This window comes from Galeopterus variegatus, unplaced genomic scaffold (genome assembly GCF_000696425.1).
Source record: "Galeopterus variegatus unplaced genomic scaffold, G_variegatus-3.0.2 Scaffold2803, whole genome shotgun sequence".
In the NCBI taxonomy this organism is placed as follows: Eukaryota; Metazoa; Chordata; class Mammalia; order Dermoptera; family Cynocephalidae; genus Galeopterus; species Galeopterus variegatus.
The window spans coordinates 210831-235513 of NW_007728914.1; the positions used below are offsets into that span (position 1 = coordinate 210831).

General features: G+C 36.4%; 1 protein-coding gene across 1 annotated transcript in view; it reads right to left on the bottom strand.

The window, feature by feature from the left end:
• The window catches only part of ZDHHC15 (zinc finger, DHHC-type containing 15), a gene marked incomplete at its 5' end in the record, with an annotated part of 61233 nt that overhangs the window by 6841 nt on the left and 29709 nt on the right, over nucleotides 1-24683 (bottom strand). The window contains one exon of the mRNA XM_008583032.1: nucleotides 3951-4025. Within this exon, the coding sequence (XP_008581254.1) occupies nucleotides 3979-4025 (47 nt within the window). The remainder of the gene's footprint in view (nucleotides 1-3950; nucleotides 4026-24683) is intronic.

Below are 24683 nucleotides of genomic sequence, written 5' to 3' on the forward strand. Positions count from 1 at the left end.
CCTCCACCCAGAAGCAGACAAGAGAGTAATGCCCAGGGTCCTAGGCAAGAGCCAAGGGCCACCCCATCCACTTGGAAGCAGGCAAGAAAGCACACCAAAAACACATCTGTGCAGGTGGCCCACCAGAGCCATCGCCACAGCCACAGCTGCTGCAAAAGTGGCTTGATGCCACAGCAGTAGCCACAGCCACCATGCAGGCAACCTGCCAGACACTCAACTGCATTGACACAAGGAGAATCACCAATGAAAACCAGAAAAAGAAGAAGACATGTCTCTCCTCAAAGCCCACTCCAAAATAATAGAAGAAACAACTGCTCTACCAGATCACCAGATACCAATGCAGAGATATTAGAAATACAAAAACTCAAGAAAATATGACACCACCAAAAGAATACAGTAACTCTTAAAAACCAGACCCTATAGAGCAGAAAACCCTTGAAATGACAGAAAAAGAATTCCAAACAACAATCTTAAGGAAACTCACTGAGAAACAAGAAGACTCAGTTAGACAACATAATGAAATGAGAGAAGAAATCCAAGATATGAAAGAGGAAATTTACAAAGAGACTAATACCTTAAAAAAGAATGTAGCAGAACTCACTGAACTGAAAAATTCACTCAGCTAAATAAAAAACACAATGAATAGCTTAAGCAGCAGGTTAGTAAAGCAGAAGAAAGAATTTCTGATCTTGAAGATAGATTTTTCAAATAACCCAGGCAGACAAAAAAAGGAAAAAAAGAATTTTAAAAACTGAAGACAATCTAAGAGAGCTAGCAGACAACCTTAAGTGCACAAACATTTGAATCATGGTTGTTCCAGAAGGGGAGGAGAAAGGAAAAGGCATCGAAAACCTATTCAATGAAATAATAACAAAAAACTTCCCAGGTATAGGGAGAGATGCAGACCTTCAGATCCAGGAAGTTCAAAGATCCCTAAACACATTCAACCCAAAAAGATCCTCTCCAAGACACATTATAGTCAAACTGGCAAAACTCAAAGACAAAGGGAGAATCTTAAAAGAAGCAAGAGAAAAGCATCAAGTCATCTATAAGGGAGCCCTTATCAGATTAATAGCATAATTTTCAACGGAAACTCTACAGGCCAGAAGAAGAAAATGGGTTGATATATTCAAAATACTAATAGAAACAAACCTGTCAGCCAAGAACACTATGCTCAGCAAGGCTATCTTTCAGAAATGAGGGGAAAATAGTGTATTTTCCAGACAAACAAAAACTGCAGGAGATCACTACCACACAACCAGCCCTACAAGAAATCCTCAAGGGAGTCCTGCATCTAGAATTTGAAAAATGATAATCACTACCATGAATACACAGGCAAGAACAAAAACCATTGGTACAACAAAAATGCAAACAAGAAAGAGAAAGAAACTAAATCTTACACCACCACAAAAAACCATAATGACAAAGTAATAATGACCCTGCTTTATTTCTGATTTTAGTAATTTCTGTATTCTCTCTTTTTTTCTTGGTCTAGATAAAGGTTTGCAAATTTTGTTGATCTTTTTAAAGAATAAACTTTTGGTTTTGTTGATTTTCTCTCTTGTTTTTTAATTCCCTATTTCATATATTTCTGTTGTAATCTTTGTTATTTCCTACTTACATCTGCTTTTGATTTAGTTTGTTCTTCTTTTTCTATTAAGGGAGAAGTTTACATTACTGATTTGAGATTTTTCTTACTTTTAATATAGGTGTTTACAAGTATAAATTTTCCTCTAAGCACAGCATGAGCCCTGCATCCTACAAATTTTGATATGTTGAGCTTTGATTTTTATCTCAAAGTACTCTCTAATTTCCTGGTGATTTTTCTTTTTTACCCATTGTTTATTTAGGAGAATGTTAATTTCCACACATATGTGAATTTTCTAAGTTTCCTTCTGATATTGTGGTCAGAGAACATATTTTCTATAATCTTAGTCTTTTTAAATGTATTAAGACTTGTTTTCTGACCAAAAATAAATAAATTAATTAATTAATTTAAAAAATTTAAAAGTTAGCATTTATTAATTCTAAGATGTAAATACATGGGTATTCACTTTAATCTTCATCCTTTAACTTAAAAAAATTTCAAAAGAAAATAATAGAAATATGTATAAGATACTTAATAATTTGGACATACATAACTTATTCAACCATTCTCCTAATGATAGACATTCAGGTTGTTTCAGTTTGGAGCTTTTGCAAATATCACTGAAGTAATTATTTACATACTTTTAAAACAATTCTTCTTCTTTTGCTAAGTTTCAAAATGCTTCTCCCAGTCTTCTCTCCTGTGTTCCCAAACATTTTTCCATTACTATCAGAACATGACTTTTTTATTCCCACAAAACTAATCAGTTAATTAAATTATTTGTACAGAGTGCTCTGGAAAAGGCATTGCATAAGGGCAATTTTGCTTATCTGTGGAAGCACATCAAAAATGTGTTTCATTGTTCAATAGTCACTCAAGACGTTCTGGAAAAAAAGTGTTACACGGTCATACAAATTTGGGAAATAACTTATTCCACTTTTGGGGATTCACAAAGTTCCTTAGCATACCAAAAGTCCTGACAAGTACTATAGTGAAGACAAGGTTCCATAATCTGTACAAAATAAATAATTCAACAGTCAAATAAGTTCAGGGAGCTACTACAACTTCCTCTTGGTGAGTCATGAAACTCATTAGCACAGTAATTTTGCTTATATGGAGTTTCCTAAATTTATTCACCAGAGAACATTTTTTCCTTTAACACCTGTTAACATGTCAAAGTACTAGTGTTTCATAGAATACCTTTAGCAAAATGCTAAGATGGGAAAATGAGAAAGGTAAGTACTGTGAATAACTGAAGTCTAAATACTATTACAATACAATATCAAACATTTCATCAGTGTTTTGAATAAGAAAACAGACTTAATTCTTCATTCTTTTAAATCTTTGATTGTAAGTGAAGATGCATGATAAATAGCCCAAGTCAGGTTTTTAAATGTAGTGCCATAGGGGAAATGCTTTGAGGTCAGACAGACCGGGGTTGCAATCCTAGTTAACTTCTTATTAGCTATGTAACCTCGGATAGATCGTTTAACCTCTCTTCAGTTCAGTTTTCTCATAAGTAAAATGGGAATAGTAATATTCTCCTCACAGAGTTGATGTGAGGATAAAATGTGATAATGTATATCAAGTACATAGTAAAGTGGTTGGCACACATCCAAGGTCTTGTACAGTATCTATAATTGTACACAGCAGAAATCCTGAAAGGGAAAAAAACTGAAGACCTGAGAACCCACAAACTAATTGCTAGCTTTTTCATGGAAATAGAATAATTAGTTTTACCAGATTAGAGCCTTGAGCTCTGTGGTATTTCTATTACTAAAATTCTCCTTTTAATACTGAATTACACTGGGTTTATTTACTTGTGAGTGTTGCAAAGAGAGGGCTGTTTAGTTTTTCACTAGGCCAAAGGGGATCGCACGTGTAAAGCTGCCTGCCACTGATTAACAAATTAGTAACATTTTAGAAGGGTTGGAGTTTATGTGGGTGCTTTCTGCCTGTTAGTGGGTAAGAGGAGGCTATTAACTGACATAATGGAGTTAGGGAAAAAGAATCTATTTGTAATCTATATCAGTTTCAGAGTCCTGGAATACACCAGGACAAGTTTTATAATTTGCAGTATGAAAGTAAATAACCTAAATGGGAAGTTTGGCTGTTTCTGGATACCCTGGGGTTGGGTCTTTTAGCACCACAAGTGACGTTAAGTATGAGTTTGCAGGGAATAAGGGCATCTTTTTCAGTACACTGCACAGAAAAATTATGTATAGAACTTCTGCTTATGCGTGCAATACAAGAGTGAAAAATTTTCACCAGGATGAGAACTTACTCTTTTTCTAGTTCTGCTTTCAAGGCTGCATCTTAGCAGTTCAGGTGGCACTGTATGTGCCTCCCTCAGAATACTGACCTGAGACATGCAGGAAATGTGAAAGCTGCTACGTTTCTGTTTCCACAGCAAGAGATGATGAGCATTCTGGATAATCTGTAAGATTGAAAAGTGAAGATGATCAAATGCCCCTTTGCCTTACATGGGTGGGTATTCATTCACTGGCAGTCCAGTACCCCAGAGGCAGCAGACATATGCAAATCTCTAAAGACTGGTGTGCTACATGAAAGCATTTGTAACCAGCCCAGATGTTCACATTCCAAGAGTAGTGAGCCTGCTATATTATGAACTAAGATTATTTTATTTATCAGCATTATCTGATTTATAATACTGGCTGGTATTTGACTTAAATAGATGTGATGACAGCTCAAAATCATCTGACTTTAATGGCATATTTTGGGTCTCACTATTCACAAAATTACCCTGTCTTGCTGTTATTCCACTGGACATAATTGAGATAGCTATTATAGTATTTTAAGTGTTGGTGTGTTTCTAAAAAGGAGTGAGATATCTAGAAAATAAGAGGCTTTGGGATTAATAAGCAACATCATTTATGGTATAAATGTTTTTTTTCCTGACCTCCAGCATTTTGGGAAACCAAAGTACACTCCGAATCAGCTTGCTTAATGTACTGATAATCACTTTCTTTATACTCCCTGCACAATAATGTACTTGGCACTTCAAGATTAAAAAGTTGACAGTGCGGGCCGGCCCGGTGGCGCACTGGAGAGTGCGCCGCTTGGGAGTGTGGCGGCGCTCCCGCTGAGGGTTCGGATCCCATGTGGAGACCGGTTCCCGCTCACTGGCTGAGTGCAGTGCGGGCACAGCACTGAGGGTTACGATCCCGTTACCGGTCAGTAAAAAAGACAAAAAGGAAAAAAAAAAAAGTTGACAGTGGCCATCCCCTACAGTTTATGCTTAGCACAAACTTATGAAATCCATGTGCCATTCAGAGTGCTCCCATAAGTGTGAGGTCTGGATCCTTGAAGACAGAAGCCAGCCAGCCAGGGTGGGTTACCCTTGCCACAGCAGGCTGGCAAACTCTCACGCCACTGAGTTAACCAGGCAGATTCCAAACACAAGGCAAATTTCTTCTAGGAAAAGTGGAAAAGTAAAAGTGGCTCTGATAATATCTTTGGATTCATGGCCCTATGATGGGCACAACATTCTGCCTTATCTGGAATCCCAGTCTTAGGGGATTCTTGCCCCTAAGTCTGAACAAAAAGCAGTTGTATTGGCTCAGGTCTTCAGTAAGAGATATACATCGAATAATTTATGTTTGTCAAACAAAGAAAAAACGAGGCAACAAGTGCTTAAGTATACATCACATCCCACCTATCTGAAATTTCTACCAAGAAGACAATTGACAAAGTGAAAGACAATTCTGGAAGTGTAATGAACTTTCTTGCCTTGCTGCTCCAGAGAAGTGATGCTATTTTTTTGATGTTCACTCCTTGCTGATGGTTGCCTGCCTCAGAATTTTGTAAGTGTGGTTTGGCAATAAACCTTTCCAGAAGTTGGCTTTTAGGACTCTGCCATGTGGGTTTACTTTTTCCACTGCAATTCACATTCTTATTTAGCACAGAACACATACTCCAAGCAATTATTTGAATTAAAATCATGCTCTTTCAGACATTGAGGCCTGAACTGAAAAACCCAATTATCAACTTCCTTCATGGTTTCACTCTCAGGGTAAGATTAAGCTAAGGCTGCAAAGTAAAGCTCATCTGGTGAGGACTAAATAAAAATTGCAGATACATAAAAAAATTAGACTCTGCATAATAGAAGACAGACGCAGCATTTAGCAAGTCAAGTTACCTCTTTCTGCCATCTGCATCTATGCTGCTTCCCTCAATCTCACTTGCTCTTGCTGCCTATGAAGTAGTGATTTCACCATTATTCAACAGATGTCTCTACTTGAACCAAGAATGATGCATTTGAGTCTTATTGCATGCTGGCTAATCTCTGGTTCTCTTTCTGTTTTGTCCTAGATCTCTTCCTTTCCTTTAAAATTCTAGGTTCCGCATAAACCCTTTCTACTATGTGAAGTGACTGTGGCAGTGTATGTACACTTCTTTCCAGCCATTGGTTCTCAGGGATTGGGAAGAGTAGGGAAAGAACATGATGGAGTCTGAAGAACTTAGGTTGAGTTGCAACTGCTTTATGATCTTACATGTCACCCCTTCCTAGCTTCAGCTTTTTCATCTGTAAGATAGGGGCAATACTCTATCATTAACAGTATTTTTGGGATACTCTTCCCTGAAGTATGAGTGCTCTCTAATGTTCTATCCTTGACCCTCTGACTCTCTTTCACCATTCATTTCCTTGTCCACATGGATTCATGTCGACTTTGCTTAGGCGATTTCAAATTTTACATTTTATCTCCTTTGCCTAGTTTCCTTCTCTCCTTTATTATCTCCTTCACTTTTCATGAGTTTAACTGCCAACTCTATACAGATGACTCCTAGATCTCTCTAGTCAGTGGTACTATTTCCAGTTATTTAACATGTTTCTTGGCTTTGACTCTTCCTCTCTATTTCTAGTGTTACCACCACTCATGAAGCCACTGTGACACATGCTCGGCTTTCTGCTGCTTTCTCCAGTTCTTGTCTTTCCAAATTCCAGTCCATCCTGCATACCAGTACCTGAGTGATTCTTATAAAATTTATCTTTCATTATGTCAATATATCACTCAAGATCATAAAATTAATAGCTAGTTCCTATTGTATCAGGTCTACAAAGCCCTCTACCATCTAGTCATATCTTATTTCTGTAAGATTATGGTCCTACAACACCCACCCTATGCTTCAGAATAGATGGCCTCCCCAGTGTTCTTACCACATTCATGTTATTCTTCTTACCTGGAATGCTATTTCCTTCTTTCTAGCATCTATCTCAATGTTACCCATCTTAATCACACCTAGCTTAACTCCTGCCTCTTCCTTAAAACTCTTTCCAGCATAGATCATACACTTTCCCCCTGTATTGATATACTCAGTGTTTAAGCATCACTAACAATCACACACTTATCACGTGTACCACACTAAGCCTACATTAGGTATGTAATTAGCAACATCACTTTTATGGCAACAAGCACACCAAGTCTGTGTTATACTTATGTGCTTTTCTTATTTTTCCCTGCAATTGCACATTCTTTGAGGGCAGAGGCCACTTTTTACTTATGCTTATATCCCTCCACAGTAATGTTTTGAGGTGTACCTTCAGGAAATGCTTTCTGAATTGAACTGATTGATTGGAGACTTGCATTATTTCAGGAACACATATCAATTCAGAGCTTAGGGTTGGACAGCACAGGTAAAGCAGTAAAATGAAGAGCCATGGTATTATTGCATTAGGTAACTTTTCCAGGAGCTGAGGGGCTCCCTTCTTATCTAGAAACATGGAGAACAAGTCACTTGAAAAATGGTAGCTACCGAAAGGAGGAGCCCCTCCCTAACCCAGTGTATCATGTGTGATGCTTTCAGGGATGGAACCTAGGATTCCTATTCTCGAGCAAAGGAAAATGGCAAGTGTAAGAATAGGTTGTTTATAGGCTGGTGGCCAAAATGCTGGGTTGAGATGATAAAAGCAAGCCAACTGGATGTATTTAGAGAAAATACAAGAAGAAAGAAATTGGGTTCTGGAATATGGAAGATATATTAATAATGTAAGTTTACCGTGGCCTGAAAAAGGAACAGAACCATTTGGTGAAAAATATCAGTTTGTGATTATTTGGCTTGACTTCTGACCCCTTAATATTAGATATGATCATAAAACATCACACCTTAGAGCTGAAGATAGCTTAGAGATCATGGAATTGCAACTTAGAAACTGAAGTCCAGAGAGAAGGGACTTGCCAAAAGTCACATGTTGAACCTAGTGGCAGAGTTGGGAAATATTTCCCATGCCAGAGATCTAGCAATGTTTTTCCATCCTTCTATTTCTGGTGAAAGAGGAACAGGAACTGATATAACTTTCTTTCAAATGGACCTTTTAAAGGTCTATAAACTGAAAAGTAAATAGGAGCAAGGAGAGATACTGAGTGGTATAGTGGTTAAAGGTTTGGACTTTGGAGCCAGGATCTGTCACTTACTAGATATGTGACTTTGGGTTTCTCTGAGTTTAAGTTTCCTCATCTATAAAATGGGGCTATTTAATATTTACAACTGACAAAGTGATTATGACTATTAAATATAACAAAGCCTGTGAATCACCTGATATATAATAGGCATTCAACAAATGTTAGTTGCACATTTAAATCAATCTAACATTTTGTTTAATAAAATCAATTTAAATCAATTTGTTAGATTTAAATCAATCTAACAAATTGTTTAACAATTTAACAATCTAACATTTAAATCAAATATTTTCTATACACACATCTATTTTGCAAGGGTTGCAGAGAATACTGAAATGAAGTTGAAAAGGTCTCTGACTTCAGTGAGTTCCCATTGAATCCCCTACTGTGCAAACTCTTTACTGGAGCCAGGCTACTTTCTTTATGTCCCCTCACTCAACTTTGGGTCATGTGCATTGCAACCTGTTACTTTCCTTGTACGTTCTGCCTCTTCAGTCCTTGCCACCAATCCAGATCCTATCTAATCTTTAAGGCCCAAATTCTACCTTCTCTGTGAAGCCTTTCCTGACCAGCCCAACCCACAGGAAATCACTCTTTCCTTTGAATTCCTATAGAACAAAATTTATAGTTCTACGTATTTGGTCAATAACATATCTTGTATTGCATTTTGTTAGGCAACTTTCCAGTATGTGTCTTATCTCCCCAAGTAAATGCAAGACCCTTGAGTTCAGAGATGTGTATAACGCACTATATAGGTCCAATGTCATAACTATAATATGCTGTCAATAAATACTAGTTTATTTCTTCTCTTATTCCTTCTAATTGGTTGTCACGGCAGCAGAAACAACCAGATTGAAAATAAGTCAGAAACCTCTTCTACCTTGAGCAGTACTAATGGGTGTCATAAAGAGAAGGTTTTATCCAAAGAAATGTGTAGGAAATTAGGCTATGCATAAAACACTTAACATACTGGAGTCTGAAGTCAATATTTTTGTGAATAAGTGTGCAGCCCATTAACTTTTTAAAGTGCCCTTGTGTTTATATTCTCTTTTATTGATTTTTTAATGCAACGTATGTTGCTAAACTTAGATATTTAATTTATGTTCTTGATTTATTTTTATTAAGTGGACTTGTTGATTTGCTTAGAAATTAATTTGCCTTTGAAATTTTATTCATCTTCCTCTGTTGAAATTAATTTGATGTTTGCATGCTTTTAGAAGACTTTAGAGAACTACTTCAAATAATTGTAGAGTTTATAAAATGAAGTATGTAAATTTTAATGTTTTACATCTCCAGGTTTTATGAAAATTAGAAGTCCTACTTTCTACAGAATATTTTGTTATTCATCTGTTATTCAGTTTATGTATCTATTATTTGAACAAATAAATGTGTATATCCTTATTATATTAAAAAATAAATAAATTTTATTAAATGTCAGCAGGAAAAAAAAACTGATGTTGAGGAAAAAGCAGAATAGAAACTTATGAAAAGATACCAAATTAGACTGTTCATAAAAAACCCCTTCATTTTTCCAATAAAAAAAAAGTGTTCAGCATTTGAGAGGAAAGAGAGAAATTCCTCCAAGCCCTGGTTATTATTAACACCAAAAGGTTACATTAGGAAATTCAAGCAAGTTTTTGTTTTTGTATTATAGAGATTTTTTACTTGATAAAAATATCCCTCCTGAAATATACTTTACTAAAAATATTAAAATAAATTAAAAAGTCCATTTTCAATCTCATTAGATGGAGCTAAAAGCAGTTTGGCTAGTTAAGGAAAGTTCAGTTCTTTTATCACTGGGTTCTTTTAAAATGTTTTTTCTTGTCATAGTTAGTACACTGATATAGAGTAACTGCAATAGGTTGTGTATAATTATCCTGTACCCTGGGGCCTGATCCTGACTTGGAGCTCTCTATTGGATTCTCAAACCAGGCTGATAGAAGACTAGGGTAAGAAGGAAGAAAGAAACTGGATTTACCTTTTTTTTGCTAGGAAATAAAGGAACTAAGCCTAATAGATAGAGGTCATGTAATTACAACTGACATATGCTAACTATGGTACTTATATCAAAGCCAAAACTAAGTTAATTTCCTGTCAGATAACCACAAAACAGATATATCTGGCAATCTTTTTTTGAAGACTCCAATTTATGGGGCTGGGCAGGGGAATCATTGAAAAGCAGATTACAATGAGTTTAGATTAGTCCTAGAAAATAGGGGGAACTGGGAATTTACCTGTAAACTCTGGGACAACTTTTCTCTGGAAAGGTCTGAGCCTCTCTATCAGGGTTAAGCCTAGACTCAAGATGTTTCGTGGCTACCATCCAGGGATCAGGTCACTTGCTTCCCTTATAGTCTGGGCAAATCCACACCTAAGATAGCATTCTCATGGGAAAGTCAAAAAAGATGTTGTCTGGCCAATCATAATATATATAATTACGTAGTTCAGTTTTGGCTTCTCTGTGGGAGGACCCCAACATGAGAACTGCAGGCCACTTGAAGTTGCTTATTTGAGTCAATGTGCAAATAAACCTCTTATGCCTCCTTGGTAAGAGCCACAGAGTAAGTTTTCCTAGAACATGAACTGTATTTCTATTTATCCTGAAGTATTTCTGGATGAGAACATTTCTGGAGCCAGCTAATACCATTACTCAATTGACAGTGTTGATAAAGAGTTACTCCCAGGTAATGTTAGCAAGATGACAAAGCAGCAGATTCTGGCCTTCCTTTACCACACAAAAAGGGTAGGAAGAAGAGTTTCATTTTGCCTGCATCATCCCGTCTCCTAAACTCACACTGCCCCTGCCCCGCATAGAGAGGGAATACATTCAACTAAGGAAGTGAAAAGTCTGTACATTGGAAACTGTAAAATAATGATGCAAGAAATTGAAGAAGGCACAAATAATTGAAAAGATATCTAGTGTTCATGGATTGGAAGAGTCAATATTGTTAAAATGTCCATACTACCCAAAGCAAGCTACACATTCAATGCAATCCCTATCAAAATTCCGATGGCAATTTTCACAGAAATAGAAAAAACAATTATAAAATCATAAGGAACTACAAAAGATTGTGAATATCCAAAGCAATTCTGAGGGAAAAAAAAATTGTAGGCATCACACTACCTAATTTATAATTATATTATAAAGCTATAGTAAAATAAAAAATTATATGTTATCTGGAAAACAATTCAGGAGCAGAAAGCAAAACTTGGCAAAACAATTGAATCAACTGAAAAAACAGAAATTCTAGAAATAAGGAATATATTATCTGGACTGAAAAAGTTGATAGAAAGTGCCAATAGCAGACTTAACAAAATGAGGAAGAATCAGTGAACCTGAAGAGAAAACATATGAAAGTATCAAATTGGAGGAACAAGAAAAGAGTAAAAAAAATGAAACAAATATAGCAAACACAGGACCCCCGCAAGTGAAATAACCTCCACATAATTGGCATACCTAAAGGAGAAGAAAAAGGAAGAAATGAAGAAAGCACACTTAAGGAAATAAGGCTGAAAATTTCCCAAGTATGGAGAAAAGTATAGGAAGCTCAGAGGTAACCAATAAAATTCAATCTAAGGAGGAACCTCCTAAGGCACATCATAATCAAATTATCAAAAAGCATAGACAAAGAAAGGATACTGAAAACAGTAAGAGGAAAGAAACACATAACATTCAACAGAGTCCCAATCCCAATATGTCTCTCAGTGGATTTTTCAGTAGAAATCCCACAGGCCAGAAGAGAATGGGATATTTTCAGAGTGCTGAAGGAAAGAGACTGTCAGCCAAGAATTCTCTACCCAGCAAAATTAACTTTCAAGTATGAAGGAGAAATAAAAGTATTTCCCAGATAAACAAAAGCTAAGGGAATTCATTGACACCAGACCTGGCTTACAAGAAATGCTAAATGGAGTTCTTCGATCTGAAAGAAAATAACGCTAAGGAGCAGCAAGAAAACATTTGAAAATACATAACTCATTAATAAAGTAAGTTAACACACCTCAGAATACTCCAGTGTTGTGAGGGAGGTGATAAACCACATAAACTGTTATTATGAGGACTAAAGGACAAACATAACAAGACACCCACAATACAACAACCATATAAGACATGGGCAATATTGGAAAAAGTAACTTGAAACAATAAAATGTCAAAAAGTAGGGGAAAATGATGACAAAGTGTAGTATTGGCTTTGGCTTTTTTCTTTCTTCTTAGATATCAAAGTTAAGTTGCTATTAGTCTAAAATAATCTGTTATGACTGTAAAATGTTTTCTGTAAGCCTCATGGTATTCATAACACAAAAACTTATGAGACATACTAAAAATATAGAGCAGGAAATCAAAATACACTGCTAGAGAAAAACCACTCAATCACAAAAGAAGCTAGTAAGATCAGAAAAAAGAAAAAAAAAAGGATTAACAAAACAACCAGAAAAAAGTAACAAAATGGCAGTAACAAGTCCCTATATATCAATAATAATCCTAAATATAAATGACTGAATGCCCCAATTAAAAGACCCAGACTGGCTTGATGTATTATAAAACAAGAACCAACAATATGCTGCCTACAAGAAATTCACTTCACCTATAAAGACACACACTGACTGAAAGTGAAGGGATGGAAAAAGATATTTTACACAAATGGAAACCAGGAAAGAGCAGGAATAGCTATACTTAAATCAGATAAAATAGACTTCAAGCCAAGGAAAGTAAAAAAAAGATAAGGAAGGCCATTATATAATATAAAGGGATCAATTCAACAAGAGGCTATAACAATTCTAAATATATATGCACCCAACTTTGGAGCACCCAGTTATATAAAATAATTACTGTTAGACCTAATGACAGAAATACACTGCAACACATTATTAGTTGGGAACTTTAATACTCCACTTTCAGCAATAGAAAGACTATTCAGACAAAAAATTAGGAAGGAAACATCAGAATTAATATCTGCTCTAGGCCTATTGGACCTAAACGACATATATAGAATATTTCATCCAACAGCTGCAGAATACACCTTCTTCTCAGCAGCACATGGAACATTCTCTAGAAGAGACCATATCTTAGGACACAAAACATGTCTCAACAAACTTTAAAAAATCAAAATCATATCAACTACCTTATCCAACCACAATGGAATAAAATGAGAAATCAACAAGAAAAGGGACACTAGAAACCATATAAATATAAGGAAGTTTAACAACATGATCCTAAACAGTGAATGGATCAAAGAAGAAATCAAAAAGGAAATTAAAGCATACCTGGAGACAAATGAAAATAAAAACACAACATACCAGAACCTATGGGATACAGCAAAAGCCTTCTAAGAGGGAAGTTTATAGCAATAAATGTCTACATCAAAAAAGAAAAAAGACTCCAAATAAACAACCTAACATTACACCTCAAGGAACTAGCAAAATAAGAACAAACCAAACTTCAAATCAGTAGAAGGAGAGAAATAACAAATGTCACAGCAGAAATAAATGAGTTGGAGTTTAAAAAAACAATTTAAAAGATCAATGAAACAAAAACTTGGTTTTCCAAAAAGATAAACAAAATCAGTTAATCTTTAGGTAGATTAACAAAGAAAAAAGAGGGAAGACTCAAATAAAATAAAAATGAGGAGACATTATAACTGATTCCACAGAAATAGAAAGGATCATAAGAGACTACTATGAACAATATATATGAACAAACTGGAAAACCTGGAAGAAATGGACAAATTCCTGGAAACATAGAACATATCAAAGTTGAATAAAGAAAAACTAGAAAACCTAAACAGACCAGTAAAGAAAACCCCAGGACCAGATGGCTTTACTGCTGCATTCTACCAAACATTTAAAGAAGAACCAATACCAAGTCTTCTCAAACTATTTCAAAAATTGAAGAGGAGGGAATACTTCCAAACTCATTCTACAAGACCAGTATTATCCTCATACCAAAACTAGAAAAAGACAACAAAAAAGAAAACTACAGACCAATATCCCTAATGAACACAGACGCAAAGATCCTTAACAAAATACTAGCAAACAGAATGCAAGACATTAAAAGGATGTGTTCACCATGTGTTTACCATGATAAAGTAGGATTCATCCCAGGATGGTTCAACACACACAAATCAATAAACACAATACATCATATCAACAGAATGAAGAAAAAAAACCAGATGATCCTTTCAATAGATGAGAAAAGACATTTGATAAAATCCACCACCCCTTCATGATAAAAACACTTAACAAACTTGTTATAGAAGGAATGTTCCTCAACACAGTAAAGGCCATATATGACAAACCTACACCTAAAGTCATAGTGAATGGACAAAAATTGGAGGCTTTTCCTCCGAGATTTGCAACAAGACGAGGATGGGCACTTTCCCACTCTCATTCAATGCAGTCTTAGAAGTTCTAGCCTGTGCAATAAGGCAAGAGAAAGCAATAAAGGGCATTCAAATTGGAAAGGAGGGAGTCAAACTATCCCTATTTGAATTCAAACATGATCCTATACATAGGAACCCCTAAAGACTGCCAAAAAATTACAAGAACTAATAAATGAATTCAGTAAAGTGGCAGGATACAAAATCAACACACAAAATCAATAGCCTTTTATATGCCAACAACAAAATAGCCAAAGAAAAAAATCAAGAAAGTAATCCCCTTCACAATAGCTACCAAAAAAAAAAAAAAAAGAAAAAAAAGAAAAAGAAAAAGAAAAAAGAAATACTTAAGAGTAAATTTAATGAAGGAGGTGAAAGATCTCTACAATAAAAAATCAAAAAAGTAATCCCCTTCCCAATAGCTACCAAAAAAAAAAAAAAAAGAAAAAAAAGAAAAAGAAAAAGAAAAAAGAAATACTTAAGAGTAAATTTAATGAAGGAGGTGAAAGATCTCTACAATGAAAACTATAAAACATTGGTGAAAAACTTTGAAGAGGACACAAATAAATGGAAGGATATCCAATATTCATGGGTCAGAAATAACATCACCAAAATGTCCATATTACCTAAAGCAATCTACACATTCAATGAAATCCCTATCAAAATACCAATGACAATCTTCATAGTAATAGAAAAAGATCTTAAAATTTGTATTGAACCACAAAAGAACCCAAACAGTGAACGCAATCTTGAACAAAAAGAAAAAAGTTGGAGGCATCACCCTTCCTGACTTCAAAATATACCACAAAGCAGTAGTAACCAAAACGTCATGGTACTGGCATAAAAATAGACACATAGACCAATGGAAAAGAATAGGGGGCCCAGAAACAAATGCACACATTCACAGCCAACTGATTTTTGACAAAGCTGCCAAGAATATACAGTGGAGAAAGGACAGCCTCTTCAATGAATAGTTCTGGGAAAAAAAGATATCTACATGCAGAAGACTGAAACTAGACCCCTATCTCTCATCATATGCAAATCAACTCAAAATGGATTAAAGTACTAAATTTAAGACTTGAGACCCTGAACCAGCACTGAGCAGGGGAGCCCACTGGAAGTGGCTGGCAGCAGTACCAGACAGTGGAACTGGGTGGCTACATGTGGCCCCTCACCCTGCATCTCGGAACCAAGCATGGGGGAGCTCCAGGCCCCGCCCTGGTGCCCTGAACTGGCATTGCACAGGTGAGCCCCCCGGTGCCAGCCAGCAGAAACACAGCTCCACACAGCTCCCTCACCCGGCCGCCTTGAACCCAGGTGGGGGGAAGCTCCAGGCCCTGCTCCTGTGCTCCGAATCAGCTCTGTGCAGGGGAGCTGACTGGAAGTGGCTGGCAGTAGCACCAGACAGTGGAACTGGGCAGCTACATGCGGCCCCCTCACCCCACTGCCTCAGACCCAGGCAGAGGGGGAGCTCTAGTCCCTGCCACTGTGCCCTGAACAGGGACCACACAGGTGAGCCCTCTGGTACCAGCCAGGAGAAATGCATGGCTCCATGTGGCTCCCTCAACCCACAGCCTTGGACCCAGGCAGGGGGGAGCTCCAGGCCCCACCCCTGCACCCTGAACGGGCACCATGCAGGTGAGCCCACTGGGGTGGCTGGCAGCAACACCAGCAAGTGGAACCATGTGGCTCCACACAGCCCCTCATCCTGCCTCAGACCCAGGGGGGAGCACCAGACTATGGTTCTGACCCACCAAGTTTGGCCCAGCAAAACTCCACATGCCAGGTGCTCATTCTATGACCACAGAGTCTCGAACGGGAACAAAGGTGGTTTAACATAACCACCACCACACCTATTGTCAAGCAAAGACAATTCACTCCCCCACAGTAGCAACCAAGAACACTCCACAGCCAACTTCAGTATAAAAGAAGAAGCAAAGACCCTACCAAATGACCAAGCATCAGCGAAAAAGCACTAGAAGCACAAACAATCAAGAAGAAATGACACCAGCGAAAGGATGCAGTAATGCCCCAAGGTCAGACTCCTTGGAACAGGAATCCTTGAAATGTCTGAAAAAGAATTTCTAGCAATGATCTTAAAAAAACTTTAAGAAATAAAGGAAGATTCAATTAGAGAACACAATGAAACAAGAAAAAACATCCAGAATATGAAGGAGGAAATCTAGAAAGAGATTAATACTTTAAAAAAGAGTGTAGCAGAACTTCTAGAAATGAAAGACTCACTCAATGAAATAAAAAACATGACTGAGAGCTTGAGCAGCAGGGTAGAGCAAGCAGAAGATAGAATTTTAGAGCTTGAAGATGGTCTTTTTGAAATAAGTCAGGCAAACAAAAAAAGGAAAAAAGAATTAAAAATAATGAGGAAAACCTAAGAGAGATAGCAGACAACCTCAAGCACTCTAATATCTAAACTGTGGTTATTCCTGAAGGGCAGGAGAAAGGAAAAGGTAAGGAAAAGCTACTCAAGGAAATAGTAACAGAAAACTTCCCAGGTGTAGGGTGAGATACAGACCTTCAGATCCAGGAAGCTCAAAGGTACCCGAACAGATTCAACCCAAAAAGATCCTCCCCAAGACATATTATAGTTAAATTTGCAAAGCTCAAAGACAAACAGAGAATTCTACAAGCAGCAAGAAAAAAGTGTCAGGTCACTTATAGGGGCACCCCCATCAAACTAATAGCAGACTTCTCAACCAAAACCCTATAGGCCAGAAGAAAGTGGAACGATATATTCAAAATACTAAAAGAAAAAAAAAAAACTGCCAGCCAAGAATTCTTTACCCAGCAAGGCTCTCCTTCAGAAATGAGGGAGAAATAGTGTATTTCCCAGATAAACAAAAGTTGTGGGAGTTCACCACCACACGACCAGCACTGCAAGAAATTCTCAAGGGAGTCATTCATCTGGAATCTGAATAATGTTGACCATCATCATGAATACACAAGGAAGAGCAAAACCCACAGTAAAAACAAAAATGCCAGCAAGAAAGAGAAAGAAGCTAAATCATTCTACTTTAAATTCCCAACTCATATTGAAGAAGAGAAATAAAAGGGGAAATAATGATCAAAAGATATTTAAAGCACCTGAACAAGTAGCAATTAAATTACAGGAATTAAACAACACTTCTCAATAACTACTCTGAATGTGAATGGACTAAACTCCCCATTCAAAAGACACAGACTAACTGACTGGATTAAAAAGCTAGACTGAAGTATATGCTGTCTTCAAGGACCCACCTCACCTGTAAAGACACTCATACACTAAAAGTGAAGGGATGGAAAAAGATATACCATGCAAATGGAAACCAAAAATGAGCAGGAGTAGCTATTCTTATATCAACAAAATAGACTTTAAACCAAAAAATGTTAAAAAAGACAAAGAAGGCCATTATATAATGATAAAGGGAACTATCCAGCTAGAAGACATAACAATCACAAATATGTATGCACCCAATACTGGAGCACCCAGATACATTAAGCAAACACTCTTAGAACTAAAGAAGGAGATAGGACCTAATACATTAATAGTGGGTGATTGGAACACCCCTCTCTCAGTATGGGACAGGACTTCCAGGCAACAAGTCAACAAAGAGACATAGGATTGAATCTACACCCTAGACCAACTGGACTTGGCAGATACATATGGAACATTTCACCCAACAGCTAAAGAATACACTTTCTTTTCATCAGCTCATGGTACATTCTCCAGAATAGACCACATATTAGGTCACAAATCTAGTCTCAGCAAATATAAAAAAATTGAAATCATTCCAACAATCTTTTCAGACCACAATGGACTAAAACTGAAGATAAACAATAAGCAAATTTCTGGAAGATATACAAATATATGGAGAATAAATAATAAGCTCCTGAATGACCTATGGGTCCAAGAAGCAATTAAACAGGAAATCAAAAAATTTTTAGAAACTAATGAAAATAAAGACACATCATACTAAAACATCTGGGATACTGCAAAAGCAGTACTAAGAGGCAAATTTATTGCAGTAAATGCTTATATCAAAAAACATGGAAAGACTCCAAATAAATGACCTAATACTACACCTCAAAGAATTTGAAAAACAACAACAATCCAAACCTAAAGGTAGTAGCCGGAAAGAAATAATTAAGATCAGAGCAGAACTAAATGAAAAAGAGAACCAAAATACAATAGAAAAGATCAACAAAACTAACTGTTGGATTTTCAAGAAGATAAACAAAATAGACACACCATTAGCTAGATTAACAAAAAAAAAAAAAAAAAAAAGGAGAGAGAAGACCCAAATAACAAAAATCAGAAATGAAAAGGGAGACATTACAACTGACATCACAGAAATACAAAACATCATTAGAGACTATTATAAACAACTGTATGACAACAAATTTGAAAATCTGGAAGATATGGACAAGTTTTTAGGCACATATAATTTACCAAGACTGAACCAAGAAGAGAGAGAAAACCTGAATAGACCAATAACAACCAAGGAGATTGAAGTAGTAATTAGCAATCTTCCAACACAAAAAAGTCCGGGTCCAAATGGCTTTAGAGCTGAATTCTATCAAACTTTTAAAGAGGAGTTAATACCAATTCTCATGAAAGTGTTCCAAACAATTGAAACAGATGCTACTCTCCCAAACTCATTCTATGAGGCCAACATAACTCTGATACCAAAATGAGATAAAGACACGACAAAAAAAGAAAATTATAGGCCAATATGCTTGATGAACTTAGATACTAAAATCCTCAACAAAATATTAGCAATTAGAATACAACAAAATATTTTAAAAAATTATACACTATGATAAAGTGGGATTTATCCCAGGGATGCAAGGATGGTTCAACATATGAAAGTCAATAAATGTGATATATCACATCAACAAGCTCAAGGACAAAGACCATATCGTTATCTCAATAGGTGCTGAAAAAGCATTTGACAAAATTCAACATTCCTTCATGATAGACTCTCAACAAATTAGGTATAGAAGGAAAATATCTTAACACAATAAAAGCCATTTATGACAAGCCAACTGCCAGTATTATTCTGAATGGGGAAAAATTGAAGGCCTTCCCCTTAAGGACAGGAACAAGACAAAGATACCCACTCTTACCATTTCTATTCAACATAGTACTGGAGGTACTAGCTAGAGCAATCAGGCAAGAGAAAGAAATAAAGGGAATCCAGGTTGGAAAAGATGAAGTCAAACTTTTCCTATTTGCAGATGACATGATACTATATATATAGAAAAACCTAAAAACTCTATCAAAAAACTCCTACAGCTGGTTAATAACTTCAGTAACTTTGCAGGATAAAAAACAAATGCCCCCAAATCAGTAGCATTTATATACTCAAATAATGATTTAACAGAAAGAGAAATAAGGAAAGTAAGTCACCAAAAAAATACGATACCTAGAGATCAATTTAACCAAGGAGGTAAAAGACCTCTACAATGAGAATTACGAACCACTTCTGAAAGAAATTACAGAAGACATAAAAAGATGAAAAGATATTCCATGCTCTTGGATTGGAAGAATTAACATTGTGAAAATGTCTATACTAGTGAAGCGATCTACGGATTCAATACAATCCTCATCAAAATACCAATGACATTCTTCATAGAAAAGTAAAAAAAAAAATCTTACCTTTCATATGGAAAGGCAAAAGACCCTGAATAGCCAAAGCAATCCTGAGAAAAATAACAAACCCAGAGGCATAACTCTGCCTGACTTCCAAGAATGAAACTAGATATGTATCTCTCACCATACACTAAAATCAACTCAAAATGGATTAAAGGCTTAAGTATAAGACCCAAAACTGTAAAATTACTAATGGAAAATACAGGTGAAACACCTCAGCAGTTATGTCTGGGCACAAGCTTTATGAACATGAGCCTGAAAGCACAAGCAGCAAAAGAAAAAAATAAACAAATGGGATGATATCAAACTAAAAAGTTTCTGCACAGCAAAAGAAACAATCAACAGAGTGAAAACACAACCTACAGAGTGGGAGAAAATTTTTGCCGACTATGCATCCAAGGGACTAATATCCAGAATATATATAGAACTCAAGCAATTATACAGTAAAAAAATAAGTGACCCAATTAAAAAATGAGCAAAGGAGCTGAATAGACATTTTTCAAAGGAAGACATACAAATGGCCAACAGATACATGAAAAAATGCTCAACATCACTAGTCATCAGGGAAATGTAAATTAAAACCACATTTAGATACCACCTCACTCCAGTTAGACTGGCTATAATCAAAAAGATGGTGAATAACAAGTGCTGGTGAGGGTGTGGAGAGAAAGAAACACTCCTGCACTGTTGGTGGGACTGTAAATTAGTACAACCACTTTGGAAAACAATTTGGAGGTTTCTCAAACAACTACAATAGATCTTCCATATGATCCAGCAATCCCTCTTCTGGTTATATATCCAGAGGCATGGAAATCATCATGTCAAAGAGATACCTGCACTCCCATGTTTATTCCAGCTCTGTTTACAATAGCCAAGATATGAAACCAACCCAAATGTCCATCAATAGATGATTGGATAAGGACACTGTGGTATATATACACTATGGAATACTACTCTGCCATAAAAAAGAATGAAATACTCCCATTTGCAATGACATGGATGAACCTGGAGAAACTTATGTTGAGTGAAACAAGCAAAGCACAGAGGGATAAATACCATATGTGTTCACTCATATGCGGGAGCTAAGAGAGAAAGGAAGGCAGGAAAGAAAGATCACAGTAGTGCCATGATCCAGCAGAGGGAGGGAACATTCCTAGGGCTACAAATTGGAGTTGAGGGGAGAGGGGGAAGGGGAAGGAGGTTGGGGAATAATTGGGACAGATAAAGGGTACAAAAGTAATTTCTGGTAATGGATATGCCCCCAGTATGAATTTGGCCCCCACATCATGGGCAGGAGGGGGGACAATCAGCTTTGCATCGCATCATTTGTAATAAGTAAATAAAAAAAGAATAATAATAATAAAAAGACTTGAAACTGTTATACTAATAGAAGAAAACATACGGAAGATGCTACACAAAATGGGAGTGGGCAGTGCTTTTTTGAGCAAGACCTAAAAGGCACAGGCAACTAAACAAAAATACATAAATGGGACTATGTCAAACTAAAAAGCTTCTGCACAACAAGGGACACTATTAACCAAGTGAAAAGATAACCTACAGAATGGTAGGGTGTTTGCCAACTACACATCAGACAAGGGGCTAATATCAGAATATATAAGGAACTCAAACAACTCAACAGCAAAAAACAACCCAATTAAAAAATAGGCCAATGACCCGAATAGACATTTCTCAAAAAAAGACATACAAATTGCCAACAAGCACATGAAAAAATGCTCAAAATCACTAATCATCAGTTAAAAGCAAATTAAAACCACAGTGAGATATCATCTCAACCCAGTTAGGATGGCTATTATCAACTAGACAAAATAACAAATGGTGGCAAGGATGTGGAAAAAAGGGAACCTTCCTTCACTGTTAGTGGAAATGTAAATTGGTATGGCCATTGTGGAAAACAGTATGGAGGTTCTTTAGGAACTAAAAATAGATCTACCTTATGACCCAGCTATCCCACTACTGTGTATATGCCCAAAGGAAATAAAATGAATATATCAAAAAGACATCTGCACTCCCATGTTCATAGCAATGCTACTCACAATAGCCAAGAGATAAAATCAACCTCAATGCACATCAATGGATGAATGGATAAAAAAAACTTGTGGTATATATACACAATGGAATACTATTCAGTTATAAAAAGGAATGATATCCTATCTTTTGCAGCAATGTGGGTGAAACTAGAAACCATCATGTTAAGTGAAGTAAGTCACGCACAGAAAACCAAATACTGTGTGGTCTCACTCATATGTGGAATCTAAAAGAAAAAGTGGTTCTCATAGAAGTAGAGAGTAGAATAATGGTTACCACAGGCTGGGAGGGGAGGGGGTAGGGGGAGGAGAAAGGGTGGACTAACGGGTACAAAACTATGCTATCTACCCTAAGCAATTTATTGCGCAGGATATGCATGGATTGAAACAACACACTGAATTCCACAAAAACAAAAATAAAATTGGTAAAACAAACAAACAAAATCAACTCAAAATGGATAAAAGATCTAAATTTGAGACTGTAGAAGACTCCTATTAAAAAACATAGGGGGAAAGCTCCTTAACACTGGTTTTGGCAATGATGTTTTGGAAAGGACATCAAAAGCACGGGCAAAAAAAGCAAAAGTAAACAAAAAGTGGGACCACATGAAACTAAAAAGCTTGGCACAGGAAAGGAAATAATCAACATAATGAAAAGCAATATAAAGAATGAGAAAATATTTGCAAACCATATATCTGATGAGGTGTTAATATCCAAAATACATAAGGAACTTGCACAACTCAGTAGCACAAGGAAGAATAACTGGATCAAAAAATGGGTAAAGGGCTTTGGTAGACATTTTTCCAAGAAAGACATTCAGATGGCTAACAGGTACTTGAAAAGGTGCTTAACATCAGTAATCATCTGGAAATGCAAATCAAAACCACCATGAAGTATCACCTCACCCCAGTTAGGATGGCTATTATCAACAAGACAGAAAATAGCAAATGCTGGTGTGGATGCAGAGAAAAGGGAACACTCCTACACTGTTGGTGGGAATGTAAACTGGGATAGTCATTATGGAAAACAATGTGGAGGTTCCTCAAAAAAATAAAATACGGAACTACCATATGATCCAGCAATCCCTCTTCTGGGCATATACCTAAAGCAAATTAAATCAGCACCTTGTTGAGATATCTGCATCCCTGTGTTCATTGCAGCATTATTCACAAAAGCCAAAATATAGAAAAAAACTGATGTGTCCATGGCTGGACGAATGGATAAAGAAATTGTGGTATAAATACAGAATGGATTAATATACAGCTTTACAAAAGAAGGTGATCTGCCATTTGCAACAACATAGAATCTAAAATACATCTGGAATCTAAAAAAAAAAAAAAAAAAAAAAAAAAAAAAGAGTCAAATACATAGAAACAGGGAAAACAGAATAGAACAGTGGTTACCAGAAGCAGGTGAGGGGCTGGGGGATGGGGATATTGATGCCAAAGAATACAAAGTAGCAGTTATGTAGGACAAATAAATCTAGAGATCTAAAGTATAACACGGGGACTGTATTGTACTATATACTCAAAATTTTCTTTTTCTTTTCTTTTCCTTTTTTGGACACATTTTGTTTAGTACAATCTCTGTCATTTAAAAATTAGGTGTTTTATTTTCCCCATCAGCTCTCTCTCTCTCTCTCTCTCTCTCTCTCTCTCTCTCTCTCTCTCTCATCTCTATCTCTTTCTTTGTTTTTGTTTTTTGTTGACTGGCTGGAATGGGGACCCGAACCCAATCAGTGTTTTCTTATTTACAAATACTTCTAGAAACCGCTGGAAATTCCTTCTTAAGTTTTTCTATTTTAGGCAGATATCACACTGATATAGCATTAAAACACCTATCTGGGGTGATAGTGGGGAGAAAGCTCACTGCCTCTCCCAGGCCATTGGGAATTGATGTGAATGTCATATACTGGAAATTTTCTAAGGGAGTAGATTTTATGTGCTTTCACCACACACACATGAAAGGTAACTATGTGAGATGATGTATATGTTAAATTGATTACCTGTAGTAATCATTTCACTATATATACGTATTTCAAAAATCATGTTGTACACCTTAAAATTTTACAAGAAAAATAAATAAACATTTAAAAGGAAATAAACAAAAACTCCAAAGAGTTACTCACTTGCAAATAGAAAAAGCCATTGCTTTTCTACTGGAGTTTTTGCCAATGTCTCTGTTAAGTTTACTGCCTAGGAATATTGACTGTGGCTACCTTCTCTGGATTTCCAGGGATGCTGCATCTCAAATAAATGTCCATGATCAAGGAGTTCATCAACTAATTTGAAAGGGGTGATGGTTGGAAAATGGCACAGGCTTTGTTACCTGCTGAAACAATAAGAGGACATAGAACATTCAGAAAGGCAACAGAGCCATAAAGACGAAAAGGTTTTAAGAAATCAGCTCTATAAGAAAATATTAGGAAACTAGGATTATTTCTCCCTGAGAAGACTGAAGGGGTTCTTTATGGGTTTCACATACAGGCAGGCTTTGACTCACGGCAGTTTGCATTTAAGAATCAACCTGATAATCATACACACCTTATTATTCATGATAATTATGACAGTAAGGGCCATGGATATCACCCATCCAATTTGGAGAAA